The 16139-nt window shown below is 38.6% G+C and overlaps 1 protein-coding gene across 6 annotated transcripts in view; it reads right to left on the bottom strand.

The window, feature by feature from the left end:
- The window catches only part of LOC128691696 (erbin), a 159659-nt gene that overhangs the window by 29041 nt on the left and 114479 nt on the right, over window positions 1-16139 (bottom strand). For 4 of the 6 annotated variants that reach the window (XM_070088807.1, XM_070088809.1, XM_070088812.1 and 1 more), the window contains one exon: window positions 12421-12566. In XM_070088807.1, coding sequence (XP_069944908.1) covers window positions 12421-12566 — 146 coding nt within the window. Of the gene's footprint in view, window positions 1-9971; window positions 10025-12420; window positions 12567-16139 lie in introns of all 6 variants that reach the window. The other 2 variants (XR_011392437.1, XM_070088811.1) reach the window with 2 other exon arrangements.

Genomic DNA, 16139 nt, shown 5'->3' with positions numbered 1-16139 from the left:
TTACGGCGGTAGCCTGGAACCTAACCCGCCGTATAAGTGGGGCCTTCCTGTATATATATATATATATATATATATATATGTATATATGTATATATATATATGTATATATATATATATGTATTTTTTTTTTTTTTTTTTTGAACAAGTCGGCCGTCTCCCACCGAGGCAGGGTGACCCAAAAAAGAAAGAAAATCCCCAAAAAGAAAATACTTTCATCATCATTCAACACTTTCACCACACTCGCACATTATCACTGTTTTTGCAGAGGTGCTCAGAATACAACAGTCTAGAAGCATACACATATAAAGATACACAACATATCCCTCCAAACTGCCAATATCCCAAACCCCTCCTTTAAAGTGCAGGCATTGTACTTCCCATTTCCAGGACTCAAGTCCGACTATATGAAAATAACCGGTTTCCCTGAATCCCTTCACTAAATATTACCCTGCTCACACTCCAACAGATCTTCAGGTCCCAAGTACCATTCGTCTCCATTCACTCCTATCTAACACGCTCACGCACGCTTGCTGGAAGTCCAAGCCCCTTACCCACAAAACCTCCTTTACCCCCTCTCTCCAACCCTTTCGAGGACGACCCCTACCCCGCCTTCCTTCCCCTATAGATTTATATGCTTTCCATGTCATTCTACTGTGATCCATTCTCTCTAAATGACCAAACCACCTCAACAACCCCTCTTCTGCCCTCTGACTAATACTTTTATTAACTCCACACCTTCTCCTAATTTCCACACTCCGAATTTTCTGCATAATATTTACACCACACATTGCCCTTAAACAGGACATCTCCGCTGCCTCCAACCGTCTCCTCGCTGCTGCATTTACCACCCAAGCTTCACACCCATATAAGAGTGTTGGTACTACTATACTTTCATACATTCCCTTCTTTGCCTCCATAGATAACGTTTTTTGACTCCACATATACCTCAACGCACCACTCACCTTTTTTCCCTCATCAATTCTATGATTAACCTCATCCTTCATAAATCCATCCGCCGACACGTCAACTCCCAAGTATCTGAAAACATTCACTTCTTCCATACTCCTCCTCCCCAATTTGATATCCAATTTTTCTTTATCTAAATCATTTGACACCCTCATCACCTTACTCTTTTCTATGTTCACTTTCAACTTTCTACCTTTACACACATTCCCAAACTCATCCACTAACCTTTGCAATTTTTCTTTAGAATCTCCCATAAGCACAGTATCATCAGCAAAAAGTAACTGTGTCAATTCCCATTTTGAATTTGATTCCCCATAATTTAATCCCACCCCTCTCCCAAACACCCTAGCATTTACTTCCTTTACAACCCCATCTATAAATATATTAAACAACCATGGTGACATTACACATCCCTGTCTAAGACCTACTTTTACCGGGAAGTAGTCTCCCTCTCTTCTACACACCCTAACCTGAGCCTCACTATCCTCATAAAAACTCTTTACAGGATTTAATAACTTACCACCTATTCCATATACTTGTAACATCTGCCACATTGCTCCTCTATCCACTCTATCATATGCCTTTTCTAAATCCATAAATGCAATAAAAACTTCCTTATCTTTATCTAAATACTGTTCACATATATGCTTCAATGTAAACACCTGATCTACACATCCCCTACCCACTCTAAAACCTCCTTGCTCATCCGCAATCCTACATTCTGTCTTACGTCTAATTCTTTCAATTATAACCCTACCGTACACTTTTCCTGGTATACTCAGTAAGCTTATTCCTCTATAATTTTTACAGTCTCTTTTGTCCCCTTTCCCTTTATATAAAGGGACTATACATGCTCTCTGCCAATCCCTAGGTACCTTCCCCTCTTTCATACATTTATTAAACAAAAGTACCAACCACTCCAACACTATATCCCCCCCTGCTTTTAACATTTCTGTCATGATCCCATCAGTTCCAGCTGCTTTACCCCCTTTCATTTTACGTAATGCCTCACGTACCTCCCCCACACTTACATTCTGCTCTTCTTCACTCCTAAAAGATGGTATACCTCCCTGACCAGTGCATGAAATTACTGCCTCTGTTTCTTCCTTAACATTTAAAAGTTCCTCAAAATATTCTCGCCATCTACCCAATACCTCCATCTCCCCATCTACTAACTCCCCTACTCTGTTTTTAACTGACAAATCCATATTTTCCCTAGGCTTTCTTAACTTGTTTAACTCACTCCAAAATTTTTTCTTATTTTCATTAAAATTTCTTGACAGTGCCTCTCCCACTCTATCATCTGCTCTCCTTTTGCACTCTCTCACCACTCTCTTTACCTTTCTTTTACTCTCCATATACTCTGCTCTTCTTATAACACTTCTGCTTTGTAAAAACCTCTCATAAGCTACCTTTTTCTCTTTTATCACACCCTTTACTTCATCATTCCACCAATCACTCCTCTTTCCTCCTGCCCCCACCCTCCTATAACCACAAACTTCTGCCCCACATTCTAATACTGCATTTTTAAAACTATTCCAACCCTCTTCAACCCCCCCACTACTCATCTTTGCACTAGCCCACCTTTCTGCCAATAGTCGCTTATATCTCACCCGAACTTCCTCCTCCCTTAGTTTATACACTTTCACTTCCCTCTTACTTGTTGTTGCCACCTTCCTCTTTTCCCATCTACCTCTTACTCTAACTGTAGCTACAACTAAATAATGATCCGATATATCAGTTGCCCCTCTATAAACATGTACATCCTGGAGCCTACCCATCAACCTTTTATCCACCAATACATAATCTAATAAACTACTTTCATTACGTGCTACATCATACCTTGTATATTTATTTATCCTCTTTTTCATAAAATATGTATTACTTATTACCAAATTTCTTTCTACACATAGCTCAATTAAAGGCTCCCCATTTACATTTACCCCTGGCACCCCAAATTTACCTACTACTCCTTCCATAACATTTTTACCCACTTTAGCATTGAAATCCCCAACTACTATTACTCGCACACTTGATTCAAAACTCCCCACGCATTCACTCAACATTTCCCAAAATCTCTCTCTCTCCTCTACACTTCTCTCTTCTCCAGGTGCATACACGCTTACTATAACCCACTTTTCACATCCAATCTTTATTTTACTCCACATAATCCTTGAATTAATACATTTATAGTCCCTCTTTTCCTGCCATAGCTTATCCTTCAACATTATTGCTACTCCTTCTTTAGCTCTAACTCTATTTGAAACCCCTGACCTAATCCCATTTATTCCTCTCCACTGAAACTCTCCCACCCCCTTCAGCTTTGTTTCACTTAAAGCCAGGACATCCAGCTTCTTCTCATTCATAACATCCACAATCATCTCTTTCTTATCATCTGCACAACATCCACGCACATTCAGACTTCTCAAAGAAAACTCAGATGAGTGTGTATAAATAAATGTGTACATGTATGTGTAGTGTGACCTAAGTGTAAGTAGAAGTAGCAAGACATGCCTGTAATCTTGCATATTTATGAGACAGACAAAAGACATCAGCAATCCTACCATCATGTAAAACAATCACAGGCTTCGTTTTACACTCACTTGGCAGGACGGTAGTACCTCCCTGGGTGGTTGCTGTCTACCAACCTACTACCTACTTCTTCTTTCAACACACCGGCCGTATCCCACCGAGGCGGGGTGGCCCAAAAGGAAAAACGAAAGTTTCTCCTTTTACATTTAGTAATATATACAGGAGAAGGGGTTACTAGCCCCTTGCTCCCGGCATTTTAGTAGCCTCTTACAACACGCATGGCTTACGGAGGAAGAATTCTGTTCCACTTCCCCATGGAGGTAAGAGGAAATAAACAAGAACTAGAAAGAAAATAGAAGAAAACCCAAAGGGGTGTGTATATATATGCTTGTACATGTATGTGTAGTGTGACCTAAGTGTAAGTAGAAGTAGCAAGACGTACCTGAAATCTTGCATGTGTATGAGACAGAAAAATAAAGACACCAGCAATCCTACCATCGTGTAAAACAATTACAGGCTTCAGTTTAACACTCACTTGGCAGGACGGTAGTACCTCCCTGGGTGGTTGCTGTCTACCAACCTACTACATATATATATATATATATATATATATATATATATATATATATATATTTTTATGATATGATAGAGTGGATAGAGGAGCAATGTGGCAGATGTTGCAAGTATATGGAATAGGTGGAAAGTTACTAAATGCTGTTAAGAGTTTTTATGAGGATAGTGAGGCTCAGGTTAGTGTGTGTAGAAGAGAGGGAGAATACTTCCCGGTAAAAGTAGGTCTTAGACAGGGATGCGTAATGTCACCATTGTTGTTTAATATATTTATAGATGGGGTTGTAAAAGAAGTAAATGCTAGGGTGTTCGGGAGAGGGGTGGGATTAAATTATGGGGAATCAAATTCAAAATGGGAATTGACACAGTTACTTTTTGCTGATGATACTGTGCTTATGGGAGATTCTAAAGAAAAATTGCAAAGGTTAGTGGATGAGTTTGGGAATGTGTGTAAAGGTAGAAAGTTGAAAGTGAACATAGAAAAGAGTAAGGTGATGAGGGTATCAAATGATTTAGATAAAGAAAAATTGGATATCAAATTGGGGAGGAGGAGTATGGAAGAAGTGAATGTTTTCAGATACTTGGGAGTTGACGTGTCGGCGGATGGATTTATGAAGGATGAGGTTAATCATAGAACTGATGAGGGAAAAAAGGTGAGTGGTGCGTTGAGGTATATGTGGAGTCAAAAAACGTTATCTATGGAGGCAAAGAAGGGAATGTATGAAAGTATAGTAGTACCAACACTCTTATATGGATGTGAAGCTTGGGTGGTAAATGCAGCAGCGAGGAGACGGTTGGAGGCAGTGGAGATGTCCTGTCTAAGGGCAATGTGTGGTGTAAATATTAAGCAGAAAATTCGGAGTGTGGAAATTAGGAGAAGGTGTGGAGTTAATAAAAGCATTAGTCAGAGGGCAGAAGAGGGGTTGTTGAGGTGGTTTGGTCATTTAGAGAGAATGGATCAAAGTAGAATGACATGGAAAGCATATAAATCTATAGGGGAAGGAAAGAGGGGTAGGGGTCGTCCTCGAAAGGGTTGGAAAGAGGGGGTAAAGGAGGTTTTGTGGGCGAGGGGCTTGGACTTCCAGCAAGCGTGCATGATCGTGTTAGATAGGAGTGAATGGAGACGAATGATACTTGGGACCTGACGATCTGTTGGAGTGTGAGCAGGGTAATATTTAGTGAAGGGATTCAGGGAAACCGGTTATTTTCATATAGTCGGACTTGAGTCCTGGAAATGGGAAGTACAATGCCTGCACTTTAAAGGAGTGGTTTAGGATATTGGCAGTTTGGAGGGATATGTTGTGTATCTTTATACGTATATGCTTCTAAACTGTTGTATTCTGGGCACCTCTGCAAAAGCAGTGATAATGTGTGAGTGTGGTGAAAGTGTTGAATGATGATGAAAGTATTTTCTTTTTGGGGATTTTCTTTCTTTTTTGGGTCACCCTGCCTTGGTGGGAGACGACCGACTTGTTGAAAAAACAAAAAAAAAAAAATATAAAGGTAGTAGGTTGGTCGACAGCAACCACCCAGGGAGGTACTACCGTTCTGCCAAGTGAGTGTAAAACGAAAGCCTGTAATTGTTTTACATGATGGTAGGATTGCTGGTGTCTTTTGTCTGTCTCATAAATATGCAAGATTACAGGTATGTCTTGCTACTTCTACTTATACTTAGGTCACACTACACATATGTGTACAAGCATATATATATATGCACACCCCTCTGGGTTTTCTGCTATTTTCTTTCTAGTTCTTGTTCTTGTTTATTTCCTCTTATGTCCATGGGGAAGTGGAACAGAATTCTTCCTCCGTAAGCCATGCGTGTTGTAAGAGGCGACTAAAATGCCGGGAGCAAGGGGCTAGTAACCCCTTCTCCTGTATATATTACTAAATGTACAAGGAGAAACTTTCGTTTCTCCTTTTGGGCCACCCCGCCTTGGTGGGATATGGCCGGTGTGTTGAAAGAAAGATATATATATATATATCCTAGGTAGTAGGTTGGTAGACAGCAACCGCCCAGGGAGGTACTACCATTCTGCCAAGTGAGTGTAAAACGAAAGCCTGTAATTGTTTTACATGATGGTAGTATTGCTGGTGTCCATTTTACTGTCTCATAAACATGCAAGGTTTCAGGTACGTCTTGCTACCTCAACTTACACTTAGATCACACTACACATACATGTACAAGCATATATACACACACACACCCCTCTGGGTTTCTTTTATTTTCTTACTAGTTCTTGTTCTTGTTTATTTCCTCTTACCTCCATGGGGAAGTGGAACAAAATTCTTCCTCCGTAAGCCATGCATGTTGTAAGAGGCGACTAAAATGCCAGGAGCAAGGGGCTAGTAAATCTGTATCGGAAGGAAGGCGAGGTAGGGGTCGTCCTCGAAAAAGTTCTAGGGAGGGAGTAAAGGAGGTTTTGTGGGCGAGGGGCTTGGACTTCCAGCAAGCATGTTTGAGCGTGTTAGATAGGAGTGAACGGAGACGAATGGTTTTTGGGACCTGACGAGCTATTGGAGCTTGAGCAGGGTAATATTTAGCGAAGGGATTCAGGGAAACCGTTTATTTTTATATGGCCGGACTTGAGTACTGGAAATGGGAATAAGAATGCCTGCACTTTAAAGGGACAAACACACTAACCATTTACTATAATATTCATGAAGCACTAAAGTCCAAGTCATACAGTGCCAAGTGAATAAGAGGTAATTAGGCTTGATCCAAGGAAGGGAAGGGATAGCTTCTTGGATTTAGAGCCACTTATCAGAATCCCATGTACTTCAGCCATTTTAGCAACAATGACCCAATGAAGATGAACAACTTCTAACAATGTCACCAATGAGAATTATCTTCAATATGGCCTTGGCCCCCTATCTGAATCTACTGTAATACTTACCTGTGAATCGTTTCACAGCTGAAAATAAGGTCATGTTTTACAGCAAACTATAATGCAAGTGCTCCTCAAAAACAAATATAGCCTCAAGCAAAAGCCTGGCATCATGCAAACATATGTTAGTTAGTCCCTGATGCAACCAACTCCCACATACAGGAGGACCCCACCACACAAACAAGTTGCATTCCTGATGATCAAATTTATCAAGTTGTTTTTATAAAAAAAATGATAAAAACTTGTTATGTTTGATACATGTTTGTGCTGCAGCTCAGTAGTTGTAAAACTAACTGGCTCCTAAATGCTCCACTTGTATGTGTAGACGTGTATAACTTGGAGCATTTGTAAGTTGGGGTCCTGCTGCATATGGTAACATAATTAATGTTAAAAATATTTACCCATTCCAAGCTTCACATAATTATTGCCTATGCATAATTTCTTATACAGAATAATGTATTATCAAGCATATATTTTGCTTGATTGTTGTGAATATATCATCCAGTACTTGCTGGTTTACTGTGTGCTGACACAATTCAGATTATCATTCGACTGCAATATCATCGTTGGAATTTATTCTGGCTAACCAGTTTCCCTAAATCCCTTCATAAATGTTACCTTGCTTATGCTTCAACAGCATGTCCATTAAAAAACCACTTGTCTCTAAAAGGAATCACGAGTGCAAATAATACTGAACTGACAGAATACAAACAAACAATGTCAATAGAAAATTACAATTAATAAGGAACAAGAATTAGTATCACTGAATGTCTCATGGCCTCTTTAGCTGGAATTAACTCAAGGTCATGTGGTGTTGCAATGGCTCTGGATTTTTTTTACTGATAATAACAGTTTCCTATTATTTATTTTCATGTTCCTGTAAAGGTACAAAGATAACTAATATTTTCCCATTAGGGTGAAATTATTAAGACAACCAATGGTATACGCTAAAGCTTCAGTCAAATGGTAAAGGGTAATAACACTGTATATGCATGCTCATTCAGCCACTGGCAGGAACCTCCCTTTGAAGTACAGACTTGTGAACTTAAGAGATGAGATTATACAGGAAGGAAATGACTACCACCAAAAACTATTAGGTAGTTGGGATATGAAGAACAAGAAAAAATAATGGCAAACAAAAATAAAGGAAATCAGCAGTGCAGCTTTCCATCCTGTGTGATGGTGTGTGAAAAACAGTGACTGCCCTTTTGCTTGAAGTGATCCAAAACTTGTATGAAACACCTGAGTTCCAGTCAAAGGCAACCCTGTATAAAATGTAGGACCAAGAAAAGATAATAAGAAAAATATTTAATATGAAGATGTGGAAAAAATTACTGTTGTTACACATATTGGAGAAAAACAAAAGGAATCAAGACTGAGAAGTGAACTTTGAAAGAATGCACACAAGAATTGACCCATGCAGATTCAAGGAATTAGATCTAAGACAGAAGTTGCATTTTATAAAAAGGCAGATTGAAGGAGTATCTCGTGTCCATCCTGGGAACAAGGGGTGGCAAAAAGTTTTATATTTAGGTGAATGTGTGCTAACCTGCAGTTTATGTACTCTCTGATGCAGTACAAATAAAACCAGATGGAGAAAAGAAAAAAAAAAAATGCTGTATATTTTGGCCTCACAACAAGGCTGTCTCCAATCTTTTAGTTTATTTTCTCTATATGAGTTTATTTGTACCAATGATTAACATTCATTATACTTTTGTGTTTGGATTATCTGATATACTGTATACAAGAAGTGGCTTAGTGTACAGTTACACATTTCAAACATTTAAATGTTATGTTCCAAATTAAATGTATTAACCCTTTGAGGAGGGTCCGTCCTGTAGTTCTATGGCTTTGAAGCCAGGGTCCAAGCTATAGTACTATGCCATGAGCTCAGCTTACTCAGATAAGCTGTGATCAATAAATTTGGGCCAAGATATGAGAAAATGCATCTATGTGGTAAATGTGCACCATATAAAACAAATCTTACAGCACACAGTGCATAATGAGAAAAAAACTGCGACAGTGTATTTTTGTATGTTTTTTTACGATCGTATTCGCAGTTTCTTGATCTCACTTGATAGAATGGAAGATATATTACAGAAACAAGGATGATTTTGATTGGTTTTAGTACTGAAAATAGCTTAAAACTGAGCTCAAGGTAGCAGAAATGTTTGAATTTTGCCAATGTTCAAGAGTACACAAATCACATCATGTGTCCAATACACATCAACTGGTAGGTCTAATGTGCGTTCATGAATGTGCTGATATTGTTCATGCTATTATTACAAAACTGCATAATAGTAAATCTTTTGTTTTTCTGGTATAAAAATTCTTTATGTGAATAAAAAATCAAAATGGAACTCATCTGCAAAGCCTGGAAACATTAATAAACAGAGGAAATGTTATTTTAGTGCCAGGAATGCCTGTATTGTTTATTCTGGACCCTATTTTGAAACTGGAATATTTTGAACTTTGTGTGAAATTGACCAAATTACCAATTTCCAATCACTTTATTGGGTAGTTGAAATAGTTGATTGGGAGATTTCTTGTGCTCAACAGATAAAATGGAACATATACTAGCCAAATAGCTAAGAATTTGGTCTAATGGAACAATGTAATTGGCTGAAAAGAGGACTCAAATTGGGAAAAGAGGACTCAAATTGGGCAAAATCGCCGATGCATGAATATAGCTGACAACAAAATTCATGAAAGCATAATTTCATTTTTTGATCAAATTTCATACTTTTTGTTGTATTACCTTCAGAAAAAGATTCTATACCATTTCATAAGATATTTTTTTTATTTATTTTTTTTTTGAAAATTCTTGGACCCTGTGGGGAATTTTCAAATTGAGGGTCTGGACCCTCAAAGGGTTAATACATGTAGAAAATCAGCTGCCACTTGACTGACTAAGATATGAGTGCTCACCTAGAAAGTGTAACATACAAAATTAAGCAAGTGCAGGATGGAAATGGAAATGCAGGAACGACGAAGAACTTTCAACTAAATATTTACCATTTGATGTGAAACTTGGATACTCTTCGTTCAGGAACCCCAAATTTCCTGGCCTGGATGGGTAGCATGAGGGAAGCAGGAGGTTTCAAGTCAGAATGCAAAGAAGGATGGAGAGAGTGAACAAGTTGTAACAAGAGGAAGTTACTTATGAACTCGAAACATATTTTAGAGTACAGATATTAGTTGTGGAACATGGCTATGACCAACAAATTATATATGTTAGCTTAAACTACCAAGAAAATATAACACTAAATTTTTTTATACAGTATTGAAAGTAGAATTTTCAATCAAAATTTCAGAAAACGTCACCAAAAACTATGAAAATGGGAATCGTTAGAAAGTACTGGCATATCATTAACCCTCTGACTGTTTTGGTCGTATATATACGTCTCACGAGCCAGTGTTTCGAACGTATTAATACGCATAAATTCTAGCGGCTTTAAATCAAGCAGGAGAAAGTTGGTAGGCCCACATGTGAGAGAATGGGTCTGTGTGGTCAGTGTGCACCACATAAAAAAAATCCTGCAGCACGCAGTGCATAATGAGAGAAAAAAAAAACTGACCGTTTTTTTTGGATTAAAACACCGACTTTGAGGTGTATATTCGTATAGTATTTATCATTGTATTCTCATTTTCATGGTCTCATGTGATAAAATGGAAAATATATTACAGAAATAAAGATGATTTTGATTAGTTTCACGATGAAAACGACCATGAAATCGAGCTCAAAGTATCGGAAATGTTCGATTTTTACAACCAATGTTCAGGAGCAAGCAAATCAAACCACACGTCCAATACACATCAACTGGGGAGTCTAATATTCTTTCACTAGTGCACTGATATTATTTATACCATTTTTACAATAATGCAGTAGTCTGCATAACAGTAAATTTTGTATTTTTTGTATGGATAAAAAATCAAAATAGAAAGCAATAGGAATGTAAGAGGGACCTAGAGACGTGACTAATGAACAGAGGATATGTTATTTTAGTGCCAAGAATGTCTACATTGTTTATTCTGGACCCTATTTTGAAATTGGCATCTTTTTTAATTTGCTTGAAATTGGCCAAATTGCCAATTTCTGACCAATTTACTGGGTAGTTCAAATCGGTACATGGGCGGTTTCTTGTACTCAACTGATAGAAAAAATGAGAGTTCTAAAGAAATAGCTATGAGTTTGGTCAACTGGTACAACGGAACTGGCCAATAACAAGGCTCAAATTCAGCAAAATCGCCGATGTGTATTATGTCACCGAGACCGCTAAATTCGCGGGAGCGTAATTCCATGAGTTTTCGACCAAATTTCGTACTTTTAGTGTCATTACCATCGGGAAAAGATTCTCTATCATTTCATAAGAAAAAAATAATTTTTTTTTTTCCCAAAAATTTTAGTGACATAGAATGAGTTTTAGAAAGGGGCTTGCGACAGTCAAAGGGTTAAGGCCTTAATTTGCAAAGAAACTTATTCTTGACAGTGCAGCTCATTTAAAGTCAAACAAAACTGGGAAACAAATGGTATAAAATACCAACAACTGTGAAATAAGATGTGCAGAGCTAGGATATTTTATTGAGGAAAAGTTTTGCGGTGAATGGCTTCTTCAGTCCTGAAGAAGCCATTATTCATAGTGAAATGTTTCCTTAATAAAATATCAGAATACAATATGTGTTGCATTTCTCAAATGAATCTGCAAAAGGATTCCTAGAAATACATAGTGTGTTAAGGGACAGAGCTATTTTTATGGTGTCCTCTCTTCAGTATTTGTATTTGCAGGAGCAGATCCATGTTCATGGTGGGGCAGGGCTATGCTTCTGGTGTCCTGTCATCAAATTTAGTTTGTCCTATAATTTTTTTTTTTATCTTTCAGTGGTTGTAATGCATACCACCACTTTCTAAATCGTTGTTCAGTAACCCTCAAGAGACTTACTTTCTTTTGTTTACAACTGTCATAGATAAATTAACAGAGGCATGGATTAGGCATTACAAAGTATATGAAGACTTACTAAGTCAAGACATTTTCCATCTGTTTCAAAATAAAAAAAAATAGAAAAATCATGACTGAACAAAAGACAAAATATATCTGATTGTATATGCAGAACAACAATTTTACTTACAAAATACTATATGGTTTTCTTAATCCAAATCATGCTCTTCAAAATTATGAAAATGAGAAACTAGAAGAATTAGAATAAAAACTGGAAGTTCTCAATTGAGATCAAGTGTTTTAATATATGGCTTAATGACTATGAAACATGCAGGCTTCTTCACTAATCTAACATGGACAAAATATCGGAAGTACTCTTCCAATATTCTTAGTGATAATGTTATCAGTATGCAGTACCGGTATAAAAAAATCTAGAAAAAACTGACTAATAAAATATTCTACATATAAGCAAGACTCAGCAGCTGCATTAGTCATTTGCCATTATTGTGTTAGTGCTGCGTACGTACATTCTGACATACCACTCGGGCATTTTTATGCTGGCCAAACATCCATGCTGACTGATTGGATTTGTTGCCATCCGAGGACTGTGATCCTGCAGGGGATATCCGGTGTTTGCTGGAGCTAGGAGCAGGCAGTCTAGATGGGGCTCCTCCTGGCATGATTCAAATAAATTAAACTACATCTAGATATACTATAGTGTAATACTGAGTGAAAACATTTTATATAAAATTTCTTAGGTTTTCAATGTTTCATTTTTTGTTTTCCATTTTTGTTTCTTTACTATTAATAGAATGAAGTTTTATAAGGAAATTAAAACCAGTTTTAAGTTTTGTTAAAAAATTTAAAACTTTATCACATCCTTCATAATGCCTAAAAACCTTATCAGCACATTATCCAACGAATTATTGCTTAATGAATTCTCGCATCTGCTAGAAAAATGACAGGATGGATAATGAGGACTTTCAAAACTAGGTATGCGAAGCTCATGATGACACTCTTCAGGTCGCTTGTTCTATCTAGGCTGGAATATTGCTACATGTTAATAGCACCTTTCAAGGCAGGTGAAATTGCTGACCTAGAAAATGTACAGAGAACTTTCAAGGCACGTTTAACTACGATAAAACACCTCAATTACTGGGAACGCTTGAAGTTCCTCAACCCGTATTCCCTAGAATGCAGGCGGGAGAGAACGTGATTATGTACACTTGGAAAATCCTAAAGGGACGCCACTAGCACGATAAGAGACACCACAAGTGTCAGGGGCCCAAAACTGTTGAACTGCCTCCCAGCATACATATGGGGGATTACCAATAGACCCTGGCTGTCTTCAAGAAGGCACTGGACAGGCACCTAAAGTCAGTGCCTGACCAGCCAGGCTGTCGCTCGTACATCGGGTTGCATGTGGCCAACAGTAACAGCCTGGTTGATCAGGCCCTGATCCACCATGAGGCATGGTCACAGGCCAGGTCGTGGGGGCATTAACCCCCAAAACCCTCTCCAGATATACTCCAGGTATAAACACTGTTTATTACACATCCAAGGCTACACCTCATTACATACACAAATAACCCACACATAAAAGCGAGAAGCTTATGACGACGTTTCGGTCCGACTTGGACCATTGATAAAGTGTGACTTTGTCAATGGTCCAAGTCGGACCGAAATGTCATCGTAAGCTTCTCTCTTTTATGTGCGGGTTATTTGTGTATCGTTCCAGTCACGGTATTGTGCCTTTTTTTGTTATCTACACCTCATTTTTTTTTTAACACACCACCAATCTCCCACTGAGGACATTTTTTATTTTTTTTAACAAGTTGGCAGTTTCCCACCGAGGCAGGGTGACCCAAAAAGAAAGAAAATACCCAAAAAGAAAATACTTTCATCATCATTCAACACTTTCACCTCACAGCTGTTGATCACTGTCTTTGCAGAGGCGACCAGATGCAACAGTTTAGGAGCATATATAACATACCCCTCCAAACTGCCAATATCCAAAACCCCTCCTTTAAAGTGCTGGCATTGTACTTCCCATTTCCAGTACTCAAGTCTGGCTATATAAAAATAACCGGTTTCCCTGAATCCCTTCACTAAATATTACCCTGCTCACACTAAAACAGCTCATCAGGTCCCAAAAACCATTCATCTCCATTCACTCCTATCTAACACGCTCACACATGCTTGCTGGAAGTCCAAGCCCCTCGCCCACAAAACCTCCTTTACCCCCTCCCTCCAACCTTTTCGAGGTCAACCCCTACCCTACCTTCCTTCCCCTACAGATTTATACGCTCTCCAAGTCATTCTACTTTGATCCATTCTCTCTAAATGACAAAACCACCTCAACAACCCCTCTGACTAATACAGTACTTTTAGTAACTCGACACCTCCTAATTTCCACATACCGAATTCTCTGCATAATATTTACACCACATATTGCCCTTAGACACTGCCTCCAGCTGCCTCTTCGCTGCAGCATTTGCAACCAAAGCTTCACACTCATATAAGTGTTGGTCCCACTATACTTAGGTTGGTAGACAGCAACCGCCCAGGGAGGTACTACCATCCTGCCAAGTGAGTGTAAAACGAAAGCCTGTAATTGTTTTACATGATGGTAGGATTGCCGGTGTCTTTTGTCTGTCTCATAAATGTGCAAGATTACAGGTATGTCTTGCTACTTCTACTTACACTTACGTCACACTACACATACATATACACATTTATTTATACACACTCATCTGAGTTTACTTTGATTTTATCTTAATAGTTCTTGTTCTTATTACTTTTCCTTTTATATCCATGGGGAAGTGGAATAAGAATCTTTCCTTCGTAAGCCATGCGTGTTGTAAAAGTCAACTAAAATGCCGCGAACAATGGGCAAGTAACCCTTTTTCCTGTAATAATTACTAAAAAGAATAAGAAGAAAATTGTCAAAGTGGGATGTCTGAATGTGCGTGGATGTTGTGCGAATGATAAGAAAGAGATGATTGTGGATATTATGAATGAGAAGAAGCTGGATGTCCTGGCTTTAAGTGAAACAAAGCTGAAGGGGGTGGGAGAGTTTCAGTGGAGAGGAATAAATGAGATTAGGTCAGGGGTTTCAAACAGAGTTAGAGCTAAAGAAGGAGTAGCAATAATGTTGAATGATAAGCTATGGCAGGAAAAGAGGGACTATAAATGTATTACTTCAAGGAGTATGTGGAGTAAAATAAAGGTTGGATGTGAAAAGTGGATTATAGTAAGCATATATCCACCTAGAGAAGAGAGAAGTGTAGAGGAGAGAGAGAGAGGTTTTGGGAAATGTTGAGTGTGTGGGGAGTTTTGAACCAAGTGTGAGAGTACTTGTGGTTGGGGATTTCAACGCTAAAGTTGGTAAAAATGTTGTGGAGGGAGTAGTAGGTAAATTTGGGGAGCCAGGGGTTAATGGAAATGGTAGGAGGGAGGTGAAAGGTGTATAAACTAAGGGAGGAGGAGGTTCGGGTGAGATATAAGCAACTATTGGAAGAAAGGTAGGCTGGTGCAAGTATGAGTAGTGGGGGGTTGAAGAGGGTTGGAATAGTTTTAAAAATGCAGTATTAGAATGTGGGGCAGAAGTCTGTGGTTATAGGAGGGTGGGTGCAGGAGGAAAGAGGAGTGATTGGTGGAATGATGAAGTAAAGGGTGTGATAAAAGAGAAAAAGGTAGCTTATGAGAGGTTTTTACAAAGCAGAAGAGTAAGAGTATGTGGAGAGTAAAAGAAAGGTGAAGAGAGTGGTGAGAGAGTGCAAAAGGAGAGCAGATGATAGAAGGGGAGAGGCACTGTCAAGAAATTTTAATGAAAATAAGAAAAAAATTTGGAGTGATTTAAACAAGTTAAGAAAGCCTAGGGAACGAATGGATTTGTCAGTTAAAAACAGAGTAGGGGAGTTAGTGGATGGGGAGATAGATGGAGGTATTGGGTAGATGGTGAAAATATTTTGAGGAACTTTTAAATGTCGACGAAGGAAGGGAGGCGGTAATTTCATGCATTGGCCAGGGAGGTATACCAACTTTTAGGAATGAAGAAGAGCAGGATGTGAGTGTGGGGGAGGTGCGTGAGGCATTACGTAGAATGAAAGGGGGTAAAGTAGCTGGAACTGACGGGGTCATGAAAGAAATGTTAAAAGCAGGGGGATATATAGTGTTGGAGTGGTTGGTATTTTTGCTTGATAAATGTATGAAAGAGGGGAAGGTACCTAGGGATTGGCAGAGA

This window comes from Cherax quadricarinatus, chromosome 26, assembly GCF_038502225.1.
Source record: "Cherax quadricarinatus isolate ZL_2023a chromosome 26, ASM3850222v1, whole genome shotgun sequence".
NCBI lineage: Eukaryota > Metazoa > Arthropoda > Malacostraca > Decapoda > Parastacidae > Cherax > Cherax quadricarinatus.
Note: the sequence above shows the minus strand (reverse complement) of the source record. Positions and strands in the feature narration are given on the sequence as shown.